The sequence below is a fragment of the Leptodactylus fuscus genome, chromosome 5 (genome assembly GCF_031893055.1).
Source record: "Leptodactylus fuscus isolate aLepFus1 chromosome 5, aLepFus1.hap2, whole genome shotgun sequence".
NCBI lineage: Eukaryota > Metazoa > Chordata > Amphibia > Anura > Leptodactylidae > Leptodactylus > Leptodactylus fuscus.
Window position 1 is genome coordinate 122,207,059 of NC_134269.1, and position 12,397 is coordinate 122,219,455.

The following is a 12,397-nucleotide window of genomic DNA, read 5'->3' on the forward strand; positions in this document are numbered from 1 at the left end:
GATTACAGGGAGAAGAAAGGTCTCACCCCTGACCCATACCAGACATTTACTTGCATACAAACTAATCAATGTAATAAACTGATGACACATGCATAAACACTATATTCACTAATGATATATACATGAACAATATAATTCATCAAGTTATATAATTCATCAAGACTATCAAGTTTTTTGTTTTTTCAATATAATTCAGTAAGTTTATATACCTCTGGATTTTAATACTTTGTTTCTAGCTGGATGCCCTTAGTATTTTCTTTTCTTTATCATGTTTTGTCCTATAGCTTTCTAAACAGACATTGATTAAGACCCTTTGTACACTTCAAATTTAATATAAATCAATAAAGGAATGATATTCGGTAATCCCTTTGTGTTAGCATTTCATTTATATAAGCCAGAAGCCTCAGTAATCACATTACTTAGGAATTAATACATACGCCTTTTCAAATTGTCTGCAAGGAAAAAAGACAGCTATTTATTCGGATGGAATAACAATTTTCTGTCTGAAATTACTTAGTGTAGACCCTTATCAATGGCTTGGAAGTGCAGTAGCTGGAGTAGATGAATTGAATGTTAAAAATAGAAGTTTTTTATTCTGCACAGCAGGTTAGACATATCCTTTTATTATCCTGATTGGTAAGGAAGCCAACACTCAGGCCCCTACCAATCATAATTGTCCTAGTGATTTGCCATAATAATAGTGTGGGAATGGTTGATGCACTGAAAGAGATGGTCCAAGACTGGCAGTTTATGATCTATCCTTTGAATAGATGATTCATTTAAAATTGGTGGCAGTGCAACATATGGGCCTCACTGATCACATGTTTTTAGATGTGTTTAGACCAGGAGGTAGACTGATCTGTACACTATGTAGTGTCTTGATTGAACTATTACATCTCTGTTGTCATTCAGACAAATAGCAGCACTCGGCCAATGTACAGTGTTCAGAGCCAACTACTTCCAGCTCCATACACTATGCTAGAAGGTCGTCTTTATTATATCCTAATAAAAAGAAATAAACTATTAAAATCCCATTGGATCTGAGATAACCCCTTCTATATATGTGTAACTCTTAGTGTCTACAACGCATCTTAAATAGTTCACTACACTGAAAGAGTAGTGGCCCTGGGAGAGTATGCAGTTCTTCACAGATTGTCTCCTATCTTAGTCAGTGTATTTAAAAAACCCCTGTAATACCCCTTCCCTCCAACCACCTGTTTTTCAACGTTCGTGGCCCGAGTACATGTTAAGGCTGCTGAAGAGGGTCACCAACTATGAAGCATGTCCTATTCTTGTCAGTTTTTGTGGCTCAGTCTTATCTATTCTATCAATAGGGTCTGTGGAAAACACGGACTCCACATTGATGCATCCATGTGCCCTCCGGTGTTTTCTATAAACTAATCTATGAAGCTCTAGATAATCCATCTGTATTAGAATATTTGCTAGACTACATGCACACAAACATGTTGATGGGCCGAAACCATGGTAAAATGGCATGTTGTTAATGAGTTTGTTGCTTATGCCTCCAAGAACCCATTAATTTCCTTTAGTCACCTGAGCTACAAAACAAACAGGCACTAGAACCTGTCCTGAGTTTTTCCCTGGGCTCGTGGCCCTATACATGAACCCATGATCATACACGGGTATGTGCAATGGGCCATACAAAAAAAATGGGTCAGTATTCTAGACATGAAAAACACTGCTAGCACACTGATAAAGCACCTGTTAGTGTGTATGGAGCCTAAACCTTAGATTTATTAACCTGTATTTACATCTTTAGTTTGTCGTCACTGACAATTCTTTCTTTGGTGACTAATGTCAAGAGACCAAAAAAATAAACTTTTGTCAACTGTGAAATTTAAAGCATATTTTTTTTTCTCTTGAGGATGAACCAAAATCAAAATTATTATATAATTAATTATATAGAATTTATATTTTTCTTTTAAAGAATTTATGAATATTGAGCACTAATGTGAACAGGTAAAAATGAAACGGTGGTGCAAATAATTCTTTGTGTACATTGCTTTCTTAACAATAGTGTGAAGAGTTACATATAAAAAATATTTTTTTTCCTGTGAGTACATGGTTGATAATGAAGTGGTAGTTACTGTGCTATATAAAGATCTCTAGGATTTTAACAGTAGTGGAGGTTAAAAGCTACATGAAGGACTTTGTGCAGTGCCGCTCCTGACAATGCATGCAAAGGAGGAATGATTTGTCCTCTTGAGTGTAAGAGTGATTCAAGTGCTTGGAATACACTAACTAGGAAAGAGGTGTTGAAAGGGAGACATAATTAACATTTAAGAGTACCTAAGAGACTTACACATGCTTTGACATCATTATTTATTTTACAGAGAAAGTCATATTGGAGGGTATAGCATGCAAATAATTAAGTACAAGGTAGTCATAAATCAAGACAATTATTTTTTTCTTGTGAAATGTAGTAAGCTATGGAGAAGCCTTCAAAGGTCATTGAATTGCATATCCTGCATACGGTTCATAAGAACGTGGCATTATTTGAAATATATGTTGGGATGCTTACAATGTCCTTTGCCCTACCAAGGAGACAAAGCATTAAATAATGGTGACAAATTTAAAGCAAGTGCTAAAAAATTAAGTCAACATCTGCTGCTGTGCCTCGTAAACCTAAGTTATATATGGTGAATTATAATGTATAATGTGATGAGATGTTTTCTTTGGTAAATCAGTCTGTAAGTAAAATAGTATAGAAGTGACAACATCTGCTATAACTGTATAATGTGGCACTTTATTATTAAAGTGTTCTGGATACAGAGCTCTAATTCTTTAAAGGGATTGTCCCAACTCATGGATCCTATCTATACAGGTAGACTTTTCCTAAATATATTGCTTTAGAAATGCTGCTTTGTTTGAATGCTATGGGAACTTATTCATCCCATTGTTTACACAATATTACCATAAACATGGACCTGTGAGATAGAACAAGTGACATCACTTACTCACTGCTCTGCCAGCAGGACAATCAGTTCAGCTAATTGCAGTTTACTGATAAAGCTGAGTCTGTTATCTCTCTATGTAAACATACAGATAACACTGAGTCTGTTCTCTACAAGCATGTGCATATTATCTGATCTGCATAAGTATTGTAATACTTCATAGTGTCCATTTAGAAAGCAGGGAGGAGGGAGTAGAAATACAGGAAGTGAGAAGAAGAGTCAACAGATAAACTGCTGAAACAGTGAGATAGGAAAACCCCTTTAAAGACCTTTCACTTCCTCGGGCACATGTGGTATAGTACGCCCCACCAGTACTCGTCTATGGACACGTACTATCAGGAGTAGGGGAGGCATTCCTCACCACTCAGCGTCACTGCTGGGCAGCAAGGAACGCCAGTACAGTACAGTACAGCGTAATAGACGCTACTGAGAGGAAGGGCGTTCCTAACAGACTGTCAGAAACGCCCTTCTGACACTGAAGAGCTATGGTAATGACATCGATAGTTCTTCGGCAGGGGCACAGAACGAGAAAGCCAATAGTGCACTGAATTCAGTGCACCGTCTGCTTTCTAGTGGTGTATTACACTGCATGTGCCTGAGGACGTGAAAGGTTTTTTTTTTTTTTAACACAGATCTAAAATAAAATGGTAAGTTCATTACGAAAGAGAATAGTCTGCATTAAGACCCTTCTAGTGGTGGCTGAAGGAAACCAGAATAGTCTGAATTTACTGCAGTGGATTTGGAGCTCTGTATCAGAAAATTTAGCTTACTCTGCTATAAAGATATACAAAAGCTTTTTTCCTGTTGTCCAGTATTGATGGCCTTGACTTTGAATAAGCTATCAACATCAGATCGGTTGGGATCTGGATCTCTGCACTACTGCCAAGACATTTAACATCTGCAACATTTACATTGGTTCGTCTGCCTGCTCATCATCTACTTATTAGCAGATATGTTAGATAGGCTGTCAATAATTAGGTAAAACAAACCTGTCCATACATTGTATAGACACTCTGTAAATAATGCTTCTGGGCATGAGTGAGAATGAGTTGGAATTGGAAAAAAAAAACGCATTTGCGCCAATTCCTTATGGCTTTAATTTTTACAGCATTCACTATGTGGTATTCTGCAGGTATTCTGTGGTATTCCACGTTGCGGAAATGCAGCTTTTGTTGTTGCAGATTTTGTTTTTTTGTTGTTGTTTTTTTGAGCCAAAGCCAAGAATGGCTACAAAAGGAACAGGAAATATATAGGTAGTTCTTATACTTCTACCTTCTGCTCATTCCACTCCTGGCTTTGGGTCAAAAAACCGCAACAAAATCTGCAACAAAAAAAAGCTGCATTTCCGCAATGTGGAGTTTTAGCCTTATATAGTATTTGTAATATTTTGACATCTTTTAAAAATAGAAAACTTTGCAAAATAGAAAAAAAAAGTTTGTGTCTCCATGTTCTGACACCTGCAACTTTTATATATTTGTGTATGGAGCTGGGTAAAGCGTCTTTTTATTGATACCATTTTGGGGAAAGTCTTATAGTTTGATCACTTTTGATTCCATTTTTTTTTTTCTAGGAGGCAAAAAGTTGCCATTTTGATTTTTCCCCAGCTATGTCATTCACCGTATGGGATCGATGTTTTAATAGTTCCGGCATTTTTGAGCGCAGGGATACCTAAAGTGTTTACTTTTGTTTATATATTTTTATATCTAGGGATAGGGTGATTTTTATCATTTGTGTTTTTTGTATACTTTAAAAGCCTTTTTTTATTTTTCGTTTACTTTGATTTTCAGACCCCATGGGGACCTTGAACCCTAAGGGGTCTGACTACTCATACTATACACTGCTATACTAATATATTGCAGTGAAGCCAGCCTTAGACTAGTGTAAAGCGTGAAGTATAATGTGGGCCAATTTTTGCATAAAGGAGGTAATCTTTTATCAATATAATCCCCTTCACGATTGCAGCCTACATATCTTGCATAACACGGTTATAAATAGGTTCCTTACTTGTGGAATTGCCCCATTTGATATACAGTTAGAATTACTCATCGTAATAGCAGTGGTAGGCATCATTTATCTCTAGGGAAACCTAGTGACTTGTTATGGAGGGGAAATATGACTGCACAATGTTAAAAGTGCTGAGAAATGTGTTTAACAGCACTTGCATAAGCCTTGTACATTTTTATATTAGAGCTATCATTTCCTTTCACTCTTGTATAATGTTATTATCATAAACTGCTGCATAAGTATTTTATGAAAAAACATTTTTTGGTTGATAGATGACAATAATTACATTTGCCTGTTCATTCATTATGTGCAAATGCTTATTTCTAGTGAGTTGGAAAATTTAAATTTAGAATTATTGCTAACCAAATTACCTTTATCTGCGAAAGTGCATCTGCTCACAATTACTTATAAGGAGGAAGAAAGCATTCATTCAGCATTTGCCATTGCCTTTCTTCATTTCTATAACTGGGGAGCAGTGCTCATAATTTATTGGACCATTATTCATCATTGTTTAAATCTAGTGAATCTCGGATGCTTACAGGGCTTATTAAAGCTTGCAGTGGAAGTCATGATATGTAAATCCAATTATCAGATTTCATGATGTCTTTCTTTATTGTTTAAAGTAGAAGTAATTTTTCCTCCTTGAGAAGGAAGTTATCCAAGCTAATCGTGATTTGCACAACCACACTTGTTGGCACGGTGGAGCTTGGTATGAAATTAAAAACTCACCCCCAAAACAATGTATTCAAGTAGCACTGTATAAAATCAGGACTAACTACCAACCTACATCAAAACAAAGTCTAATCCTGTACCTGTACATATATTTAACACAGTGAAGTCAGCAAGTTAGACATATTTCTCATTCTTACACATCTTAAGTTCTCTGTTTCTTTTGGCAAATTAAGGACTGGAATTCACCTTTAAATTGGCACTGTAATTTCTCCAAACATTACATAAATCAATAGTAGAGGCGATTGGTAATATAGTTTATCAGGGAAAAGTGCTTCTTTCTCTTATCAAACTGTTTCGCTCCCCCTCTGACTAAACTGCCCTTAAAGGGGTTTTCCAGGTAGTCAATTTTTTTTCTTAACCCTTTTCTTGCCAAGGACGTAACTCTACATCCTCTTAGGGTGTCACTTGCCTGGCCTAGGACGTAGCTGGTACGTCCTTACTTCTAATGCCCATATCTCTGGACTCGTTTGGACTATGAAGATAATTTTAGATTCATTTTAAAGATGAGAACATAATCTTTAAAATGATACCAAGTTCTTCATGTTAACCCTTACTGTGCCAAAGCAATTCACTGTTGAAAACGCTATTTGGGATTGAGATCTCATTGAAGATCTCAATTCCTGACAGCATATTTAACAGCAATTCGCTAAAAATCTGTAAGAGCTATTATGAAGATCTTGGAATCATTTTAAATATGAGATTCTCATCTTTAAAATAAATCGAAAATTATCTTCATAGCCCAAATGAGTCCTGAGATACAGGACTTTAAATGTCCCCCCTCCTGTCTCGGCAAGCATTAGTGAAACAGGAAGGGGGAGGAGGAGCAGTGTGCACAGAGACAGAGAAGCATTTTCTCTGTCCCTTTGCACAACCTGTATGTGACTTCAGGAGGGGGGGAGAAGGGATTCAGTCCCAGGGGGATGAAGCCGCTTGGCGAAACGCACATTGGGGCGCGTACACGGGTGGTAAGTATCTACATTATTATTATGGTCCTAGGGTCTGTTTTGTAAATCTCTACAGAGTGTTTTCTTTATTATGTCTCCTTGCTGATTACCATTGTTTTGTGTGAGACCTGCTTTGGTACACACTCTTTGTATTACAAACAGCATTGTAGACCTATGTGATCTCTCCACAACACATACAGCATACTGACCCTGGACTTATAAGTCATTTATTACTACTACCATCTGTTGTATTTTTGAAGCAACTATCCCCTGTTTTTTTGTATTTGTATTTAATGTTTATCATTCGAGTATCATTTAATAAAAATTGTTATATATATATATATATATATATATATATATATATATATATATATATATTGTGAGATGCTTCTGTCTTTTTTGACATAGTTAAACTTAGAACCAGCGTTGATTTGCCGCAGGCTTGTCCCTGCTAGTCGGGAGTGCTGGCAGCTTTCTGTTACGAGGGAGCTTTACTTTTTAGCTCATCTCTAGTTGTAACCACGAAACGTCGTAACCCGAGGACTACCTGTATTCACAAGTAATTCTGCTAGGAGTAACTGAAAAATTGCATATATCTGAGAAGAGCCCAAGTGAACTTAATATAGGAGATCCAGGGAACCAGGACTGTAAATACAGGGCATGGTGTTGGTAAACAGACCCCTGACACAGAAAAAGTGTAATTTTTTTTTTTTTTTTTTAATAAATGTAGATTGTGAGCCCCGCATAGAGCTCATAATGTACATTTTTCCCTATCAGTATGTCTTTTTGAAATATGGGATGGAAATCCATGCAAACACGAGGAGAACATACAAACTCCTTGCAGATGGTTTTATGTCCTTGGCGGGATTTGAACACCAGGACTCCAACGCTGCAAGGCTGCAGTGCTAACCACTGAGCCACCGTGTGGCCCCCTTTTTTTTTTTTTTTTTTTTTTTTTTTTTTTTTTAATTAGAAAAAGTGTAATCTGTGAGCACAGTCAGGAAAGTTGCTTGCTGTCTGTAAATAATATCCCAACAAGTAATAATTCAAGTAGCCAGAAGTAGATCCAAGTAGATAGAAAACATTTCTTACATGGTTAGCTGCAACATCTTTCAGAATGCTGTCAGTTCTGTGTACAGGCAGGGAGAGCTGTTCCAGATATGTGAACGATGTGAAGAAGATCAGCCCCTCCCCTCTTCATTAACTGTCTAAGAAAACTAGTTTCTAAAGTCTCCACTCACTGTGAAGACTTCTTGCTTTTGAACTAAAGATAGAACTACCCTAGTAATAGTAAGAAAACAGCAAATTATCTACAATGAAGACAGCTAGTGGCAGGAACTTTACAGAGGTTTTTGAAACTGAAAACTGTAACATTTGTAAATAACACTTTGGAGCAGAATCACTTGCTTTACTAACTTAGACCAAGTTGTCTGAAAAATTAGGGACTACTTAAAGACTTGCTCAGCTACATTGATGTACACAGCACCTTGGAGGAACCTGACAGCTACAAGTTGTTGGTGTCTGTTGCGAACTGATGGTATCATGTGAGAGCTACAGCACTGCTTGGTAGCTTCCATTTTGAAAAAAACAAACAAAAAAAAAACTATGTTGCAGATGTGAACAGAGCTTTAGTAACTGCAGCAAGTGAATAATCATAAACTGTTCCGGTTATGTAAGCAGTCACTGCAGAAACAGACTGATAGATGACCTGGTTATGGAGCTGCACAGAAAGATCTGGTAAGTGATGACCAGCAGACATGTTAGATAGAATGATAATATGGTAATGTAATGGAACAGTTTGCACCTACTATTAATAATTATCTTATGTGTCATTTTAGAATATCAGTACAGTACTATTTGGCATTTGTTACATGTCTGATTTTAGTGACTGACCATGTTAGTGAGTTTTATATGTAATTCCCAACAACACAATTTATTTACTCACTTGATTGTTTATATACATTATTTGACTCATTTATTGTATTACATGTAAATATTTACATTCATATAAGAAAAATGTTGTTTCTGCATTTGCTCAGTGGCTTTCAGTGTCATTATATTATTAGTGTGCATTAATGTGAAGCATCTGAAGATGTAACAAGTGGTTTATTCTTGCTTTCAGAACAAGTACACAGACACTTACATCAGTATGAGGTTGAATACCTGCAATTTGCTTTCCGTTGGATGAATAATCTTCTGATGAGAGAGGTTCCCCTGCGGTGCACCATCAGGCTGTGGGATACATACCAGGTGAGTCCAAACAGCAGGTGACTCGCTTGTATTAGCTGTCAGGTGTATGAACACCTGCTTCTGATACTTGCATGCATACCTGAAACAGTCTATGTAATGAATTATCAGCATAAATGATGTGGAATATATTTTGGAATAAGTATTGTATGACTCTCAGGTATATAGTTTTTTTTGCATGATGCTTCACAGAATGCTATAGAGGGATGAGAAAAATTCTGGCATTATAAATGTAACCATCTTTAAATTAAAGGGATTCTATCATTAGAATCTCTTTTTCAGGTAATATCATGTCAGGATAGCCTTTAGAGAGGCTATTTTTCCCCCACTTTTATATTTCTGCTCCGCACCGTTGTTCCGTTGCTATATCAGTTTTTCCCGATACACAAATGAGTCTCCAGACAGCACAGGGGGCATTCCCTCTGCAATCAAGCAGCACAGGGGGAATCCCCTGTGCTACCGGAAGTCTCTCCAGTGACACCTTCATTTTCTACAGCTGCACCTCTCTGCCATGTCTTTCGTATAGTCTTCTGCCAGCAAGCCTGAGTTCGGAATCTAAATTCCACACATGTGCAGTTGGCTATGCCATCAGACTTAGGGCAGAGTCGACTGCACATGGATGTTCAGCCATATTACTGTAGCTGCTTACATGAGCGTACTGTAAGGGTGCATTCACACTGAGTAAACGCTAGCTTATTCTGAACGTAAAACACGTTCAGAATAAGCGGCGTCTAAAGCAGCTCCATTCATTTCTATGGGAGCGGGGATACGAGCGCTCCCCATAGAAATTAAAGGGCTGCTTCTTTCACTCCGTGCAGTCCCATTGAAGTGAATGGGGATTGCCGGCGTGTACGCTCCGGCATGAGCAGAGCTTGCCGTATACGCCGGCACTCCCCATTCACTTCAATGGGACTGCACGGAGTGAAAGAAGCAGCCCATTCATTTCTATGGGGAGCGCTCGTATCCCCGCTCCCATAGAAATGAATGGAGCTGCTTTAGACGCCGCTTATTCTGAACGTGTTTTACGTTCAGAATAAGCTAGCGTTTACTCAGTGTGAATTCACCCTAACTGTAAGCGGCCACAGTAAAATGGCCAAACAGAAATATGCAGTCGTAACTGCCCCAAGTCTAATGGCAGAGCCGATTGCACATGTGCAGAATTTAGATTCCGAGTGCAGGCTATTCGGAGATGCCCCTTGTGTTGTCTGGAGACTCATTTGCACACCGGGAAAAATGGTATATCAATGGAATGGTGGCGTGGAACAAAAATATAAAGGTAGGGGATGAATAGCCTTTCTTAAGGCTATTCCGACATGATATTACCTGAAAAAGAGATTCTAATGATGGAATCTATTTAACGTATGCTTCTGGTTACAAACAACTTTTCATAAATGAATAGTACAGGTTAATGCATAAAACTTTCTATCTTACTAAAGAAATATGTTTCTTCCCCGCTTTTCAGACACTGTTACTTTCTACATGTTAGTTTATGAAGTGGGGAGATAAAAAAGACACTCAGATAATTGCTGTTTCTACAGTCTACTACTCTGGACACTGTTAGGTTGTAGATAAAAAGTTAACAGTTCAAAAATGAGGTAATAAATCAATGAACTCCCTGACAGGAACCACCTACTCTACTTCTCCCTTGTCCATAGAGCTCTGTGAGACTGAGTACAGAGATGAATATAATGTAAAGAAGCAGTTAGACTAAAGATGAGATGCAGGAGAATAGCTTAGGCTAGGTTCACATCTGTTCTTAGCTCTCCATTGTTCGGATCCATTGTGCAGGACTTTTCTCTCCGACAATTTTTGGCGGTTTCTGGATGTGAACCTATAAATCTTATATTCTAACGCACTATTAATTTCTGAAAAGATGTTTAGAACTGGAGGATCACTTTACATGTGATAACTTACAAGGATAGCTCACAATACAAGTCAGTGAAAGTAATAAAAAAAGGTCAGAATAAAGGGATTGGCCACTGTTTACTTAAGTTGTTAAAAGTCATGTTAAACTTGGCTACATCTGTACGTTTCAGGACATAATAAATAATAAAAAAAAAAATAACATCTGCTCCTTAGAAGGTCTTAAAATTTGGTAAATACAGATGAACAACAGTAACAACAGAATTAACAACTTTTAGAACCACTTTTAGCAGCAGTAATGGGAAGCAAACATTTTCAGAATGTTTTCAGCTTCTCCCATCAGAAGGAACTTTGGTCCACTCTTCTTTACAACGTGGCTTCATTCATTGAGGTTAGGAGACATTGGTTTATGTACAGCTCTCTTAAAGCGGTTATGCCACAAAAAGGATTTATCCTCTAACTATAGGATAGAGGATGTATTGGTGTGAGTTGGACGACTGAGTCCCTAAGGCCGGTCTTACACGACCGTAATGTAAGTCCGCAAATGGTCCACAATTGAGGGTTTTCAATTGCGGACCATTTGCGGACACATTATATTCAATGTGGCCTCTTACACCACCGGATATTTTATCCGTGATGTGGCCGGGCCGCAACCGTGGTCCGCAATTTATAGCACATATCCGTAATGGTCGTGAATTGCGGCACTGCACAGACTCGCTCATAGAACTCTATGGGCGAGTGTGGCAGGACACGGACATCTGTGGAGTCTATGTTGCCAATCAGCAACTAGTGTTGCTGATCAGCAACTTGCGGACCATACATTCACTGGTGCAAGACCAGCCTTACTGATCCAGCTCCAATTGTTTCAATGGGAGCAGTGTAGATAGCTGACCTACAGCACCTGCTAACTCTGAGACTCCCATTGAAACAAATGGCACAGGGATGCGCCTGTATCCACCTATATTACATTTACAATGGTGGTAAACCACCCTCTGTTCACAAGATTGTGAGGATCTCAGCAGTCCGACCCCCACTGATGAGCAATTTGTCCTCTATTTTTTTGCAGCATAACCCCTTCAATGTCACTAAACAGCTTTACAGTTGGATTGAGGTCTGGACTTTCACTGGGCTTTTGTGAAGCCTTGATTTTTTATTTTTTTTTCAGCCATTTGTTGTTGTACAGAACTGGTATGCTTAGGCTCTTTGTCATGTTGCTAAACTTAAAGGGGTTGTTCAGGTGCTTGTGGCCACCAGTGTAGAGCTGGTCTGTATACAGCAATACGTGGTTTGATTCCTATGTACCAGATTAGCTTCTATATATGTTGTTGCATACAAACTGCGATATAGATTATTTTTATTAAGCATATGTGATATTGTTTGTGAAATAGCTGTCCTCTATAATTACTAATTGTAATGTTTTCTTTGTATTTTATTGCTAGTTACATTATGTTTATAGTCTATGTCTAGTATGTTTCTAAATGAACAGAACCAGCCGACTCTCTGAGGAGCAATTTGTAGAAATACACTGGACAAACAAGATAACACAGTTTGCTGAATCGCATAGTAAATATAATGTGTCCCAAGGAAATTATTATCAAATTTAATCTGTTATTCACTGTGGTATACTTATAA

General features: G+C 37.8%; 1 protein-coding gene across 1 annotated transcript in view; it reads left to right on the forward strand.

The window, feature by feature from the left end:
- TBC1D22A (TBC1 domain family member 22A) overlaps window positions 1–12,397 on the forward strand; it is a 352,669-nt gene that overhangs the window by 194,706 nt on the left and 145,566 nt on the right. Inside the window, exon 12 of the mRNA XM_075274179.1 lies at window positions 8,778–8,905. Coding sequence (XP_075130280.1) covers window positions 8,778–8,905 — 128 coding nt within the window. The remainder of the gene's footprint in view (window positions 1–8,777; window positions 8,906–12,397) is intronic.